The sequence below is a fragment of the Juglans microcarpa x Juglans regia genome, unplaced genomic scaffold (genome assembly GCF_004785595.1).
Source record: "Juglans microcarpa x Juglans regia isolate MS1-56 unplaced genomic scaffold, Jm3101_v1.0 JmScfU0038, whole genome shotgun sequence".
NCBI lineage: Eukaryota > Viridiplantae > Streptophyta > Magnoliopsida > Fagales > Juglandaceae > Juglans > Juglans microcarpa x Juglans regia.
In genome coordinates, this window is record NW_024475782.1 from 759 (window position 1) to 19240 (window position 18482).

At 34.4% G+C, this 18482-nt stretch overlaps 2 protein-coding genes across 2 annotated transcripts; both read left to right on the top strand.

Annotated features, from left to right (window-relative positions):
* Positions 1-339: 339 nt before the first annotated feature.
* LOC121245500 (receptor-like protein 13) lies at positions 340-7767 on the top strand. Its single transcript, XM_041143554.1, is given in 8 exon segments — positions 340-496; positions 944-1102; positions 1211-1285; positions 1386-1621; positions 4991-5159; positions 5621-5695; positions 6412-6839; positions 6841-7767. Coding segments are annotated over 8 exon segments (1905 nt in total). The 5' UTR covers positions 340-375; the 3' UTR covers positions 7483-7767.
* Positions 7751-11503, top strand: LOC121245499 (receptor-like protein 14). The gene is made up of 3 exons (XM_041143552.1): positions 7751-8449; positions 11101-11202; positions 11321-11503. Exons 1-3 carry the CDS (start codon positions 7751-7753, stop codon positions 11501-11503), a joined length of 984 nt encoding a protein of 327 aa, XP_040999486.1.
* The last annotated feature ends 6979 nt before the right edge of the window (positions 11504-18482 follow it).

The following is an 18482-nucleotide window of genomic DNA, read 5'->3' on the forward strand; positions in this document are numbered from 1 at the left end:
CACTCGTAAGTCCCGTGTTCCATTTTGCTTATTATATTCGAGTTGTGGAAAGCCACGATACTCACAATAACAGCCAAAACAAGCAGATTTTATATAGAAATGAATATGGTGTCTTACTATATTTCTCAATGAAGGCTTGCTTGGGTTTTAGTGGTTTTTGTTCAAACTCGTGAGTACATGCTTGGAGGAAAAGAGCTGGTCTGCTTCACTTTAAGTCATTCTTATCATTCATGATATTCGTCTTCCTTCATGGGTCGACCATGAGAAGATGTGTTGTGATTGGGAGCGGGTCACGGCAACTCCACCACAGGTCATCTGATAGAACTGTCCCTCTTAATGCAGGATCCTAACTATGATGATTATTATTATTACAAAATGAGGAAATATTATGAGAAACGTTCATGGTTGTTAAATGTGTCTCTATTAGAGCCTTTCAAGGAGTTAAGAAGCCTTAGTCTATCCCGTAATGCAATCGATGGTTGCATACCAGATGAAGGTACGTATGTTGTGAGGAATGAGGAGTTTTAATATATATATTCTGAAATTCACATTGTGTCTATTACTTTTAATTTTAATCTTATTTGTAATAATGCCTTTGTATATCATTCCTGAAAAGTTTGAATTATTTCAACTAAAAATTCTAAAATTACCTAATTAATTTGTTATTTTTGTTCGAAACAGTACTAGTTTTATATATAAAAGGTCTTTAATTATAAATATTTCTGTAATTTTGCAAGCTGTAATTTTGTAAGTATAAGTAACCAGCTAACGTTAAAGCACGTGTTTCACTTTCAATAGGCGGCCAGGAGATATAAATTTGTATTGAGGGTGTATGCAAATTATACAGCTCCACTCAAAGATTCTAAACCCACTCGGATATATATATAGATTAATATTCACTCAATCTGTAAACTCTATCTATTTCTTAAGATATATTTTGCAGGATTTGAAAAGCTTTCAACCCTAAGGAATCTGGAAATTTTAAACCTTGGTTACAACTTCTTTGATGACAATAGCATTCTACAATCTCTGGGTGCTATCACTTCGCTCAAGACTTTAAATCTTACTTGGAATGAGTTGGAGGGATACTTTCCAGCACAAGGTACGTAATTAAAGTGATCTCTTCTATCTAATTATATTTTAAATCAGAGCATTCACTTACATATCTAATAATCTTATACTTTATTGTCAACTTGGATTATTAATGTAGAATTAGTTACGTTGAGAGATTTGAACACGCTGGATATAAGCGTGAATAGGTACAATGGTACCCTCCCAAATCAAGGCAAGTGCAAGCTTTAATTGATAAATTTATTTTGTTTTAAAAAAGGACAATGAAAAAGTTTGTTTTGTTGCGTCTTCCAATAAATTTTCTTAATTTGCAGGTTTCGAAAGGCTAGCGGTACTGAGAAACTTGGAGACATTGATCCTCGATTGGAATAGGTTTGGCTACAGCGTCATTCCATCTCTAAGTAACCTTACATCCCTTATGACATTAAGTCTTTCAGGGAATAATATCAGATTTGATGAAGGAGTAAATGTTGAAGGTAATTATATTATTATATTATTAATTCTTGGTCCTATACTAATTGCTTTTAGTCATTTTAATTTATACCTTTTCTGAATGGATCACTTTCATCCCCAAACTCAAAGGTACTGATGAGTCTCGAATATCGGTGGTTATGGGTATTATACTCTAATTAATAGTACTTACGAGTTCAAGTGTTTTTTGTACTTATGATTTTAGTTGATCACATATATATAATAAGCTCTAGCTTTGATTGGGATTTTTCTGCATGTAATTAAACTAATTTTTCTATAGACAAATGACGTGTTATAAGCATTTTTATCCTTTATATTGGATTTCTTAAACGTACGTGTTCTCCAAACTGTTGAATTACATGCAGCACCAGTCCTCATTACTTTGTTTAATTTGTCATTATCTTTTTTCACTCTCATATAAATATATATTATATATATATATTCATGATTATTAATTTTCAATTCTTTATTCTGAATAAAAGTCTGAATCAGCTTGCATATGTAGTTTATAAGTTCTAAATCACTAAGTCTCTTCTAAATACATTCTTATATGATTTTTTTTTTATTTCATAATAAAATAAATTAATAAATTAACTACAGATTAGAGAACTTGAAAATTAATATTAGATCTTAGTTAAAATTCTATAAACGATTCTAATTTGTTTCAATCAATTATTGCAGTCAAATCCTTAAAGACTTTGAATCTTGCTCGCAATGAATCGACGAGATCCTTTCCAATTGAAGGAATGCATTTTAGCTTATGTTAGAAAAATACATCAGAATATACAACAGAAGTAATATTACATCGTTAGCAAATCTTAGATCTACTGTAGTTGTTCCACTGATTTTTGCCATTGTCATTGTTCATCTAAAATTATCTCATTGATAGTGTAGTGTGCTACTTGGTAGAAAGACAGAACAACATCCATATGTTTCACAACTTAAAATACTGGGACCAGAGAGACACACTCTTGAAAGAGAGATTTTCACTTTTTTGTCATGCTTAACATGGAGATGAGGTGCTGTTAAATATTATATATCCACCTCCATGTAACCTACGGCTGGATATTTAAGCCCAGCCAAGGTTGGCCAATTTGGGCGCCCCTTTTTTATTACTGCTTATATATGGATCATAGATCTTAGTTAATTTATTTAAGATATTGGCTAATCAATTTATAATCTCGTATATAAATTTATTTTTCCTATAATCAATTTTTCATGCATTTAGTAGCTGCAGTCAAATCAAAGCTGGTGTATATGTCGATTTTTCAGCATGTTATTAATCCTTCTCGTTGGCATTTTAACAATACTTTTAATGCATAGAGTACATGTGCAGTTTAGATATTGAGATGAGATTAGATGGTTTTAAATAAAAATTAAAAGTTAAATAAAATATTATTAGATTTTTTTAATATTTTTATTTTTTTTAAAATTTAAAAAAAATTAAATTATTTATTTTATTTTATTTAGAAATTTATAAAAATTATAATGATAAAATTAAATGAAATAAGTTGAAATGATTTTTATATCCGAACTGTACTGCTAATTAAACAGTACTACTTGTGTGCCGCTTGAGATTCGCATGGGTTAACCCTTAGCTGGTGCACGTCGCTTTAATTATCAATGTATTTATAAGTATTCTTTACATGCACGTGTATTTAATTCTGTTCATTGTTGAAGGACATTAATTGATAAAAGTTATTTTGTTGTGTCTTCCAATAATTTTCTTGCAAGGTGGTACTAATTTCGAAAGGCTCGCCGTATTGAGAAATCTGAAGACATTGAATCTTGATGGGAAATTACTTTAATGACAGCATCATACCATCTCTAAGTGGGCTTACATCTCTTACGACATTGAATCTTGCGTGGAATAGAATACAAGGAGGAGGTGAAAGGTATTATTGATTCTCACACAGTACTCCATGTTTGTTTTTAATTATGTGCATCCCTTCTAAATGTATTCTTAATAACATAAATTAATAAATTATTAATTACAGGTTGGAAAATGTTGTCAAGATTGGAGAATCTGGAGATATTAGATCTTAGTTTCAATTATGCCCTCAAGGACACTAGTCTTCAATCAATTGCTGCAGTCAATCTCTTAAGACTTTGAATCTTGTTGGGAATTGAGTTGGGCCGATCCAAAGGTATGCTGATTTTAGACTGATTGATGGCAGTCGCCTTGCTATTAAAATATTCAATTGGTACTTTAGTTTATTATATGTGGACAGATATATATTGAATTAATTTAGGGATGTAATTTAATTTAGTTGAGATATTGACTAATCAATTTATAGTATTAGAATGAAATATTAATAATTTCAAAATAAATAATTACAGCTTAATTAGGATTTTTTTTCAGATTTAAAATAATATTCGTATTCCTATATATATTTATATATGATTATTACGTCATCATGTTGTCCAAAAGTCTGAATCTTGCTTATGTACGTAGTTCACAAGTTCTAAATCACTAAATTTTATTCAAAAATAAATTCTAATTGTATTGGTTTTTTCTTCGTTTCATAATAACTACAAGTTGGAAAATGTTATCAAGATCGGAGAACTTGGAGATATTAGATCTTTTTCACTATTATACTAGTCTTCCTTCCCGTATGTATAATACATACATACATATATATATGATTAATTTATAATCTCGTATATAAAAATTTATTTTCCTTAATTATAATTAGGTGATTTTTTATATATGAAAGAGTATCCTTTATTGAAAAGAGATTTAAACCAAAGCTTTGGATACATTGAGGGACAACTTTCAAATAAGTGATAGAGTCACTATTAATGCATAATGCATTTTTGCTCAAGGCATGAGCAACATTTTGTCTAGAGCTGTATCTCAGTTCAGTTTCAAGTTGCCTCGTGGTGGAGCTTCCCAAGAGTTGTGTGATTGCAGATTAATTACTAGGGGTATGATCTTAATTCTTTGTTTGTTGCTGAATCTGGCTAAGTTCCTCAATCAACTGTTTAATTAGCTTGCTGGACAATGACATTATCCGGATGAAGAAAAGCATTTTTAAAAACCATTTCATTCATTCTCTTCCATATATATCTTCCATGAGGTAATAGAAAATTCAATCATTTCATCATCCTCCAGTAACTCAAAAAGGCCTTCCACTAGCTCTCTAAAAGTCTGAAGTACTAGTGATAATTAACCCTTAGCTAGGGGTACTGTTTTCGAGCAATACTAGCTGGTGCACGTCGCTTTAATTATCAATGTATTTATAAGTATTCTTACACGTGTATTTAATTCTGTTGTTGAAGGACATTAATTTAGTTGAGATATTGCCTAATCAATTTATAGTATTATAAGAATGAAATATTAATAGTTTCAAAATAATAATTACAGTTTAAATATTAGGATGCTTTCTATATTTCTAATTGTATTGGTTTTTTTCTTCTTTTCATAAAAAAATAAATTAATAAATTATTAACTACAGGTTGGAAAATGTTGTCAAGATTGGAGAACCTAGAGATATTAGATCTTAGATACAATGAACTCAACGACACTAGTTTTCTTCAATCAATTGCTGCAGTGAAATCTCTTAAGACTCTCAATCTTCTTGGAAATCAGTTGACGGGATCCTTTCCAACCAAAGGTATGTTAATTTCTTAGGACGTCATTTGTCAGGTTACATGTATATAATATGTGACATATATAGCATGCATGTTAATTAAAAAAAAAACATTACCAGAATTAATCTTTCTCTTTGGCATTTGAACAATAATTTTAATGCATAGATTCGTAGGCTTTGAGATACAAGCGAATTACATTTGTAAGTGCCGCTTTGAATTAAATGTCAACATTATTTAGATTTGGACAAGATTTTAAGCTTGAATTTCATATCACCTTAGAAACAAAACAAAAAAAAAAAAAAAAAATTGAAATCATAAGATTGATTTGATAATCAAAGTCTAAATCATTCATGACGTTAAGGCAGTGATGATACTCATTGATGATAGTACGGGTTGTGCAATGGCAGCATGAAATATGTTATAACAACAAGTTCTATTATGATGTAATTAAAATGAGATCATTTTTTAATTTTCTGTTATGCAGAGCTAGCAAATTTAACAAACTTGGAGGTTCTTATCTTGGGAGGTAATCATTTTGGTGGACGACTAGCAATCCAAGGTAAGAAAGAGTAATCTCATATGATGACATGAAGACTTAGTATTCTACGAATCTTTTGCATCCACTACACATGAAGAACACAATGTAACTATGACCTTAATTCGAAGTTCCATTGTCAAGTATCCATTGTTTTAAACAAGAATATACACATAAAGAGATGAAATTATCAACTTTCATTTGATTGGAGATGCTTAGGGTTAATATTAAGAATACTTTTGCCTCTTCAAACATATATATTTGTTATAAAATCAATTGTGATTTTTCTACAAAGGTATAATTGATACAAAAAAACAATTATGATCAGAGTTACACTTATAAGTCTTATATATATATATATATATATATATATATATATATATATATATATAAAGGGGGTTGGGGGAAGTCAAAGTTCAAGAATAAGTATCAAAATAGTGCATGGTAATTAATTGGTGGGCGAAAAACATAAGCAGTCCATCTTTATAGAGTTAGAAGTGGCCAATCTAAGCAAGTTAGAGAATTAATTTGGATATCAGTGCAAATTTGAACTTGGGAATCATTTCTCAATTTGTTGCGAAACTACTTTTGCGCAGGCCTTTACACTTTGTTAGCATTACCCTAATGATCTATAATTACTTATGAATTGACCATTTTTTTAATATTGAACATAAAGGGGATTGGTCTTACCAATTGTTAGAGTAGAGCATAATCAATTTTGATGCTATTTGTTTTGACAGAATTTTGTGCATTGAAGAAGCTTGAAGTGTTAGATCTATCTGACAATTACTTTGACGGGATCCTACCTCCATGCATAAACAATATGACATCTCTTGTGGTGTTAGATATTTCTAATAACCAATTTAATGGAAATGCTTCATCATCATATGTAGAAGCCAGCGGAAGAAGTCTCAAGTACATTGATTTTAGTTATAACCAGTTTGTGGGCATATTCTCATTCAACTTATTTGCCAATTACTCTAAGCTTGAGGTTCTTAGATTCAACGGCCAAAACAATAAAGTTGAAATAGAAACTGAAGGTTCTATGGGTTGGTCCCCCTTGTTTCAGCTGAAGATCATCGAATTGCCCTATTGTAGTCTGAACAAGCTCACCGGTAGTATTCCAAAGTTTCTTCTTGCCCAGCATGAACTGGATACAGTTAATCTTTTCTCACAATAAGTTGAAAGGAAACTTCCCGAATTGGTTGGTTGAAAACAATACAAGATTACGCGTGCTAGATCTTCAGAATAACTCTTTTGTGGGTCAGTTATATTTACCAACATTGATCCACACGCATATGGTCTGGATGGATGTCTCGGCCAATCACTTGGACGGAAAACTTTCAGAAAATATTGGCAGGATTTTTCCAAATTTAGTATATCTAAATCTTTCCAATAATAAGCTTGAAGGTAATCTTCCTTCCTCAATTGGTGGCATGCTTTATTTGGATATATTAGATTTTTCTTCCAATAATTTCTCAGGCGGGGTACCAAGAGTATTAAATACAGGTTGCTTATTATTGAGCGTTTTGAACCTTGCTCGTAACAGCTTCAACGGTGAAATTTTTGTTGGGACAAGCCAGAAAATTCTGCAAATGAATGATAATCAATTCACAAGTATCACATTGGTACCAAATTCAACTCTTGACCTATTATATTTAGATATCAGCAACAACGAAATTTCAGGTACAATCCCCCAATGGCTTGGGAACGCGTCATACTTGAGGACTCTTGTTATGGCTAACAATGATTTTTATGGTCGGATCCCATGTGAACTAAGTATGATAGGTTACTTTAGACCTTTCTCATAACTTATTTACGGGATCGTTACCTTTTTGTTCGAATCTGCCACATCTTGAACACCTATATTTGCAAGGGAACAAATTCACAGGATCAATACCGAAGGCTCTTTTCAATTCCTCATCTCTTTTGACATTGGACATTGGAGATAACAACTTTACAGGCAGCATCTCTGCTGAAATCAAACAACTTCAACGCTTAAAAGTACTTTTGTTGAGTGGTAATCGTTTCACTGGTATAATTCCGAATCAGTTGTGTTTGTTAAGAATGATAAGCATAATGGATCTTTCCAAGAATGCTTTTTCAGGGACCATACCACAATGCCTCCACAAGATATATTTTGGGAAGATAGCAGCAACTAGTTTTGGCTATTTTCAAAGAAATGTTAGTAATACCGTACAGTTTATGACACCTTACACATATAAAGTTTTCTTGAAATTGACTGGTGACATTTACCACGATAGTGAATATGAGGATGCAGAAGTACAGATTGAGTTTGTAACTAAATATAGGCATAGTTCTTATAAGGGTTCTCCCCTTGGTTACATGTCTGGATTGGATTTCTCATGCAACAACCTAACAGGTGGCATCCCACCTGAGTTAGGACAAATATCTTCATTGCATGCACTAAACTTATCTTATAATCAGCTGACAGGTAAAATTCCAATAACATTCTCGAAAATGGCTCAGTTGGAAAGTTTAGACCTCTCTCATAATAATTTGAGAGGAGAAATTCCTTCAGCATTGATTGATCTAACCTTTCTTGAGGTATTCAATGTGGCCAACAACAACCTCTCAGGTAAAGTTCCAGATATGAAAGCACAATTTGGAACATTTGAGAAAAGCAGCTATGAAGGAAACCTATTTCTTTGCGGACCACCACTAGATAAAAGTTGTGCCAAAGAAAAGGAGTCAGATCCAACACCAACCCAATCTTCAAATGAAAGTGACAAAAAATGGTATGAAGTAGATCCTATGGTATTCCATATAAGCTTCTCGGTATCTTACATCATTTTCTTCTTTAGTGTTATGAGTCTTCTTTATATTAACCCTTATTGGCTACAAAGATGCTCCAACTTAATGGAAGATCTTATATACTCCTGTTATTATTTTGCTTTTGATACCTCAAAAAGGTTGTCAAATTGTCTATGTAATTAAGATACATTGATTTTCTTTCGACATCGTTAATGATAGTAATAATGGTCAATTATCTATGAGTTTGGTTTTGAATAATTAGTTATTGGGCATAAATATGAAAGAGATGTTCCCTTAAACTTGTTATTCTATTTGATTATGGAGATGGTTTTCCATATTTGGGAATTCTTCATTCCATGTAAATTAGGATTAAATAAATCAAGTATAATTTAAAAAAATTAAAAAGTTGTGCCCAAATATATGAGTCATATCCAACAACAACACAATGTTCGAATGAAAGTACCATAAAATTGTATGAAATAAATCGAGGGTTTTCCTTACATGCTTCTTGGTATCTTAAGCCACGTTCTTTTTCGGTGTGAGTAGTCATCTTTATATTAATCCTTATTGGGAATAAAATGCTCCAATTTAATTGAGGATCTAGTTATATACTCGTGTTACTATTATATTTTTTTATTTTCTTAAAAATGTCTTCAATATGTCATTAGATGGACTTTCCATGCATGGAAATGTCATGATAGTGATAACAGCTTGTTGTGTATGCATTTGATTATGAACATTATTTATTGTGATCAAATATGAAACTTGGTATTCAGTTACACTTGTCATTCTATTTGATGATGGATAGTGTTTCAGTAACAAGAAATATTTTTCTTTATAACTAGTCATTTGAATCAATCCCATTAATTTAGTGACGGAAAAAATGGTGACCAAACCTGTCACGATTGAGGTTGTTCGAGGTAATTAACCTAACTGAGCCTAAATCTCTATTCGAACCAATCCATCTTGAACCTAATCCCAAACCTCTTGGTGAAGGATTGGTCTGCTTTCACTACAAGCTAAAGATATAATCATTTACAATGAAGTTTTTTACAACTATGATAATTTCATTTTAAACAGTGGGTATTTGCAATGATTTTTTTTATCCTTGCAAAAGAAACTTCATTTGCTACAAAAATGCCTAGTTATTCAAAGGAAAATTAACTCCATGTAAATAGTCTAATAGTCAGAATGAAATATGATTATCTCCAATGAAATTTGTTCCCGCAAATAAACATTGAATTAAGTTGCAATAAAAGTTTCTGTGACAAATACTAAAAAGTTAATTGCAAGGTTTTTTTAAGGTATTAGCAACAAAAACTTTTTGTTGGATTTTATATTCAGTGACAACATCTGGAATTTAGTTGCAAACTGCTTGATATTACCAACTACAATATTTCTTGTTGCAAATAGTTTTATTACCAACAAGTTTATTTTCCTTGCAATTAAAAATATTTACAAGAAAAATTGGGTCATGCATAGGCATGTCATCATAACAGCTAAAGCAATATTTAGAAAGAAATGAACGTGCATGGGCATCTGCATGTCAATATCTTCAGGATTTTTAATATTTGCAACTTTAAAGTGCCCTTTGTTTTATGGTATCAAGACTTAACTAATTATATACACAAGAATCAATCATCCAACTGCGTTGGAAGGAATACAAATAAGAAATTAAGGTTTTTGTGTTGTACGTAGGTCCAATACTAATTACACTATAATAAATTCTGTTTTTTTTTCGAGAGTGATACTCGTGGGAAAAAGCCTATCCTTATTAGGAAAAAAAAATTTCCACCAATTTATTCCGTGAGAGACTCGTGGCATATAATAGTGAAGAAAGAGTTTTTTTTCCACCAAAGGAATCTAGTCTTTGAGCCATGCATCCTTGATTGATATATGCTTCCAGTCTTGAAACACATATGCAGCTAGCCTATTATATTCCTTGATCTGTTAATTATTCAAATCTTGGGGCCGAGAACCAAAATGAAGCAGAAAACAATACAAAACAAGAGGTTAAGGGCAAAGAAATGCACTCAACCGGCCGCTGAGATATATATATTTATATATATTATTAGTTTCCAAGGCCAGCATGTATATATGCATAAGGGAAATGCTAGTTGCCCCGCTCTTAAGTCTCATTATCGGATCCTGCTGGATGTCGCCTACACGTTTGCAACAATTTGTTTATTTTAAAACACAAACGACTTCGCCCATCGACCCCGTTTGGCCTACACGTTTGGAACTCAATCTCCTCCCGCGCACTCTCTCCTTCTCGCCCATCGACCCCTTTCGGCCTCTTCATCAACCAAGCTCCTCTCTGACCTCATATTCCCTCCCTCCATCTCCAACCTCATCTCCGACCACAGTTTTTTTCCCTCCCAGACCCATCAACTTCGCCCTCCCCAGACCTACAATTTCGCCATCCCCAGCCCCACAAGTTCGAGCCCCACCAGTTCGTGGTCCCTCTCCTCTCGGCCATCTCTCCGACGAAATCTCCAAGGTCTTCATTTTATTTTTTTTCTTTCTCAGTCAGTTTCCCATGCACGGGAGGCTGAACGTGATATTATATATTTTTTTGTTGTTTGTTTGGATTTTTTTTTTCTTCTGAGCTATGCTGCAGTAGTATTATTATGATCCTTACTTATTGTACTAAGGAAGGGAATGGAAATGGAATGGTGGAGAAATTTGTGAAACAAGGGATTGCAGTTGAGATGTTTGTAAAAATGTCTGTGAAAACCGAAAATGGAAATAGAATGGTCTCTCGGTGTACAATGTAATGCAATAAGTTGTAGGAGAATGTTTGATAGTCTATGTGATGACCTGGTATAAAGAAATCTCAAATGAAATCTCAAATGTTCTCATGACCTGGTGTAGGAGGATGTTTGTAGTCGGCTATATGCATCCTCGCTAGGCTTCTTTGCCATTTTATTGTATCTGCTTTGTATCTGTTTTGCCATGAGAAATGTTGATAAGGTCATAGGTGCTATAATTCTAGCTAGGTTGTTGCCTGTAAGTTCTAAGGAAAGCATTATTGCGGCAATTAAGATAACTTTGTAATTTCTATCTTGATTTTAAAGGCTTTGATATAATTATTTTATATCAATGAAAATAGTCTACCTATCTTGTTTAATTTTTGGGGCATTTTTATGCAATAAACATATTCTACCTATCTTATAGTTGATGCCTCTGCTACTTTTGTAGGGGCCTTATAGAACAATAGAACAATACCTCTTCCTGCACAAGGCTAGATATTCTACAATGTCGGAAGCACATAGTAGCACTAGTAATATCTCACGCTCAAAGAACTCTTGCCAAAATGAATACCCAATATACTTTTGCGGTATTAAAGCATGTAGACGAACTGCGCATACGAAGAATAATGACGGGCATCGATTTTTCAGTTGCCAAAACTTTGAGGTATCTCAAACTTAAATCTTGTTTGCTAAGAAGTGAATGGTAATCCTTGTTTGCTAATTTGTTGGCTGATTTTGTAGGCTGGACATTCTTCCAAATATTTTTGTTAGTATGACCCGAAAATACCTCCATATCCATATGACGAGAAGAGAATCAACAGTTTAAAAACCGAGATTCAAAAGATATAACTAGCAATGGATGTCCAAACAACTCGACATCGACTAGAAATAGAGATTGAGAGGCGCAAGAGAAATGTTGAAAGAGTCATTGTAGTTTTAGTAATTTCAATGTCATGGGTACTTTGTTTAAGCTTGTTTTTTGGGAAATTCTACGACAATATGTAATCTTTGAAGTTAATGTAATTTCATGTAATCTTGTGTGGTTGTGTAGTACTGGGTAATCCCAATCCAAATCCAATTAATAACATGATTACGATTATGATATTGCATCAACAAAGAGTTACAAAAATGACGATTACAAAAACAGGTTCAAACAATCCCAAGATTACAATAATGATCTAAACACGTCAATACAAAAACAAGTTCAATAATATCCCAAGATTACACTATAAAATCCCAAGTACAAATTTGTCTCATGGCATCTACCAATCAAAAAGCATTGAAGTCCTGATAGAAAGCCTCCGTAGTGTTATCCTATAGGGGCATAAAAAATGTTTTCAGTGGCAACGCAAATCACTAAAAGGATTATCAAAATATTTTAGTTTTACAATACTTGTGAGTGATGAGCAGTCGAAGGAGTTGAAAAACATTTCGATGCATGTGTCCAAACTTGACTTTGTTGATCCTAGTGTTAAAAGTATAATTTAAAAATAAATTAAATAAAAAACAACAAAACATTCAAGACCAAGTGAATCGTAAATTTAGTATACAAAATTAATAAAAATGAAAGTCAGCTTGGTTGTTGTGCAATCGTTTTTTCGTACTGGATTTCTTAATACTTTTCTCAGCGGGGTGCACTTTTCTCTTAGACGGTGGTCTTCCCTTACTCCGAACTAACAAATGACTAAGAACTCTAGGGTCGAAGCCTCCGTCGAAGGAGTTGTATCAACTGTGTTACTAGTATCATGATCAACGATATCAGGGTACTATGTCATCAACTGTTCTATCTGACTAATCAATTTAACAGAACTGCTCTAAGCCTTTGAAGCATTGGAACACAATTCATAAAAGCAATTTTGGATCCTATCGTACCTTCGTGCATCGTCGATGCTAGTAATGTCATAACTACTTTTCACGAAGGTGTATTTTCACTTAACATCTTTCCTCCACCGATCCAATATGTATTTTGATGGTATTGTATGTTGGCCCATTTGAGTTAAGACATGGAGAGCGTGTCTGCACAAAATACCCCTAAACTCAAATAACTTATAATTGCATTTCACATTAAGGGGATCTTGATCAACTTCCACATTAAAGGTTACACGTTTTAATAAGTCATTACCAACTTGAACCTCATCCAATACAATGAACGTATATCTACCATCCTCACACCCATCTCCTTAGTAGTCAACTATAGAAATCCTCGCAATTCCTCTTGTACCTCTTTGAATTTAGCAAGAGTATATGCACTTTGAAATTGCTTCTCAAGAGGATAGCGACTGATGCAAGGAATGTCTGTGTTAAAGGAATTGAAGTTAGCAATTGTTTCATCCTCTACCTTCCTCCTAAGGGTCGAATCATACTGGTCAACAAATTGCTTCAAAATAGTTCTGGAGTGAACTTAGTCATCAAAAAATGCATTCATTCCTTCACTTCACTATGTGGTTGACATTCCTGCCCAAAATGTATCTCTAACATAGGCCGGCACCCAATAATGTCGATCATTATATAATGATACTAACCATTGCATTCTCATGCAAATCATATGTATCGAGCAAACGGCACCAATGTTCATCAAACTCATACTGACTGAAAGAGTCATATACGCACCTATGTAGGGTACTCTTGATTTTCACGTATCGACAATGTGAGTCAAATTTCTCAGGAAGCTTTTTCATTATATGTCATAAGCAGAATAGATGCCTAGAAGTTGGAAACACCCTTGATTGTAATTTTCATGGCCATGTCTTGGTCTGTGATAATTGCATTTCGTTGTTGGTTATTCATACACTGCAACCATACTCAAATAACCACTCGAATGTATCTGCGTCCTCACTGGATATCAATCTGCACCCGAGTAGGATTGACTGCCCATGGTGGTTCACACCCACAAACGGTGCAAAAGGCATTTTATACGCATTAGTCAGATATGTTGTATCAAATGTAATCACATCCCTGAATAATTCGTACACAGCTCTACTCCGAACGTCTGCCCAAAACACATTCTTTAACCGTATCTCATTGACTTAAAACTCTGGATTTCTTTTTTTGCATATCTTCGAAATAGTTACATAGAGCTACACCACCTCCAACCCTGAGGTGAAGTCGTCATGCTTTGTCAATATAGTTTCGACACTCCTTCTCCCCGAATGTCACATTCTTATAATCCCAACAACCACAGACTTAAAATTTTTCGACAACCTTATTCTTGCCTCGTCATTTATTTCAAGCTTCTTAGCGACACGAGCATCAACCTTCTTAAAGCATCTGAAATGTCTTGCCTTCGATGTGCCTACTCACGCGCAAGCCAAGCAAAACCATCTTATTATCCCATCGTCATCCTACCTAATATTCCTTTTGGATACCCCAAACCCCTTCTTCTTACCATACTTCATATAATAAGCATGCACTTCTTCTACAGATGAAAATTGCATTCCAACCGTAAGTTCTTTAATAGTTTCATCACCTCCAATCTCCTTATCAATTTCTACCTCATCACACTCATTATTTGAAAATTCTATGTCGGTATCCATTGCAACGTTCAAATTGTCTACAAATATACAGCATGTGAAACAATGATATTAAAATAAAGCTTTATAAAAATAGTTGTAATAAGAGAGCTAGAGATGAATATATAATGAAATAAGCATTATGACATCTATATTGAAAATAGTGTACACCGAGAGAAACAATGCATAAGTTATATCAATGTTGAATATAGTGACCATTGTAATTAAGAAGATGGTATATATCAATGTTTGTGGACAGTGACCATTGCATTACATTGTACACCGAGACCATTTCCATTTTTTATTTTCACAAGCATTTTCACAAACATGTCAATTGCAATCCCTTGTTTCACAAATTTCTCCATCATTCCATTTCTATTACCTTCCTTAGTACAATAAGTAAGGATCATAACAATACTACTGCAACATAGTTCAGAAGAAAAAAAAAATCTAGACAAAAAAAAAAATGAAATATCACGCTCGGCCTCTTGTGCAGGGGAAACTAATTGAGAAAGAAAAAAAATAAAACGAAGACTTTGGAGATTCCGTCAGAGAGATGGCGGAGAGGGGATCACGAACTGGTGGGGCTCGAAGTCGTGGGGCTGGGGCTGGCGAAATGGTGGGTCTGGGGAGGGCGAAGTCGATGGGTCTGAGGAGGAAAAAAAAAAACAGTGGTCGAAGATGGATGGAGGGAAGATGAGGTCGGAGAGGAGCTTGGTTGATGAAGAGGCCGAACGGGGTTGATGGGCGAGAAGGAAAGAGTGCGCGGGAAGAGATTGAGTTCCAAACGTGTAGGTCGAATGGGGTCGATGGGCGAAGTCGTTTGTGTTTTAAAATGAATAAATTGTTGCAAACATGTAGGCTACTTCAAGCGGGATCCAATAACGGGACTTAAGAGCGGGGCAACTAGCATTTTCCTTATGCACAAACTTCTCGCTCGCAACTAGTAGTAGAAAGCTAGGCTAGGTAGAAGCTTATTAAGGTTGCGTTTAGTTCCAAGACTCAGCTGAGTTTAGTCTAATTTTAAGCTGAGTCTAACATTCAAACACTCAACTCTCAAACTACTAAACTCATATCAATTCAAAACCTCCTTATATATAGAACCTACAACATTTTTTCAACTTAACACATCTTTATACGTGGGACCCACAACCTTTTTCAACTTCTCATAAAAAATAATAAATTCAACTTAACATCCAAACACACTTTAAACTCAGTTTAGATGGGCCCCACATAACTCTCTTCACTACTCAACTCACTACTATTCATAAAGAACTAAGCTCAGCTCTACATCCAAATGCAGCCTAACTGTTTGAATGGATGGATGGTCAAATATTCATAAACACGAATCATTTAGCCTATTTATAAAGATAAACCTAGCTAGCTATAACACCCATATGAGGTTAGATCGATGGAGTGTTTATTTGCCTTTGACTAGAGGATCACCTATGAAGAATTAAGATATATATATATATATATACACGAAGACCTAGGAATTAATCGAATACAATCTGGCCAATATATATATATATATATATATATATATATATATATATATATATATTGTATTGGCCACTGGCCAGTATATATATTTGCTTGTAAAATTATCTTTTAGGCCAGCTTTAATTTGGATATAACATAAGACACCTGAATCATGCATGGTTGCACCTTAAATGTAAAGGTTCAGTGGCATTGAAGCAGTTGGCTTTTTTGTCAGGTAAGTTGGTATGAGAACAATTGCAATGGTCTTATTGATTGCAATAATATAAACCGGCAAGAGAATATTAAAATGAAAAAAGAATGCCAGTCTCAGACCTTTTTCACTGTATGCTACGAAGACAAGAAGCTGCCAAGCAATGATATGTGCATTAGGAAAGTAATCACGCTTATTACTAGCTCCTTGTAAGGCTCATTCTGCATTGAACCGCTCTCACTTATTTGTCCAGCATTGACATATTTACTTTTCCCAGCACTATAGTTGCAGAGACATTTACTGACATTGAACCTAAGTTGATTAATTCAAAAGTGAGGAATTAGAGTTTGTTACAAAATTGGGGGATTTTCTTGATTAATTTATAGATATGTTTCCCAATATGAGAATTTATTAAAATCAGCTCATGCCTTTCTTTAATAATTATGTTTTCAGTTCATAGATTAAGGAAATTAAACATTTTAGATACGTATGGTGTTCAAAACGCCCTTTACAAATGAGATCATGAAACTTACAGTCATAGTTAGCCCATTCTATTCGTTGACCAGCCAAATCATAAACAAATATTTTGTCTATGAGGACAAGGTCTGCAAAAGATTGTGATATTATTAGTTTAAGCACCAGGTAGTAAAAAAAAAGATTTGCAATACTACAATGAATCTAACGAATCAAATGGGAAAATTAGCCTCGGTTGTTTACGGGGGTGGGGGGAATGGAAAGAAGGGCAATGAAATTGTTATAGTGACATGCAAAAGCCAAATCAGAGTAGCTGATGCAAAAGCATGCGTGCATTAAGATAAGATAAAGCAATAGGTAAAAGGAACAATTAGAGGAGAGATTTTGCTTTCCAAAGTGAACCTTGAAAACCAGGACATGAATATAAAAACTGGGGTTTCTTGTTACGATCCACATCGACTAAGTATTGGATTGGTTGATGGTTTATAAGCCCCTAGGCACACTTCCCTTCTAAGCTAGTTTTCAAGAGTGAGTTCTACCTAGTGAGTTCATAACAAATTATATCAGAGTCACCCACATCTAAGGCCATGTTGCAACAGTTACAATCGTGCAGCACGGGGGGTGATGCTGGCATGGCAATGTTCGCCTGGAGGTAGGAAAAGACCTAGCGCACAGCCAGCCCGTGTGAGCGTCGGGACCGTCGTGGACATCGACTGTGGAGCGTGGTGGTTGTTACGATCCCACATCGACTAAGTATGGGATTTGTTGATGGTTTATAAGCTCTTAGGCACCCTTCCCTTGTAAGCTAGTTTTCAAGAGTGAGTTCTACCTAGCATTTCTAGAGTGACAGGTGCGAGCTGAGAGAGAACCTGCGAGAATGGTGACGACATCTACTAGTTCGTGGACAACTCTGACTGAAAACTGCACGAACCCCTATGTTCATACCCACGTGGTGCTCTCAGGCAGTGACGCCACACCATGTGCTGTCTTCAGTGGAGCTCAGGGTCCAACCAGCCACCAGAAAATCCACGAGGTCGGCGACGTTGGAAGCTCCACCGAGTCTTCTGGGGTTGATCGTGGTAGATGCAAGCCGTGGGAGTCCCTCCAACTCGTGTACGCCGACCCTCTCCTCTCTTCGAAATTATCTCCCCCAAGTCCTAATTGACCCAACACGCAAATGGTTGATCACGGGAGTATTTCATGAAATGGAAAAAAAAAAATAAGGGAGGCAAAGGAAAAATTTAGTAGATTTGGTCTGTGGAGAAAATAAATTTCCTCGCTGAAATCGGAGGAAAGGGAGAGAATGCCACACATAAAATTTCCGCCGTGTTTTTCGTCGAAATGGGTTTGCTGTTTGCACATGTTACAAGTCGTGTAATATGTGGGATCTTTTTTTGCGGCGACATATGTTTGTGGCAAAAGACATTTTTCACAACCATTTCAAGTGATCCGTCGGCATGTTGCTGCAACAGGCAGATTCTTTTTCCACGAACCCACTTTGTGACATCAACCAAGTATTTCCCACCATAGTTTGTCTTGGAAAAAAATTTTGCGGAAAAAAGCCTATTTTGTTTTAGTGAATCAAATAAATGTCATATATGGTGTTA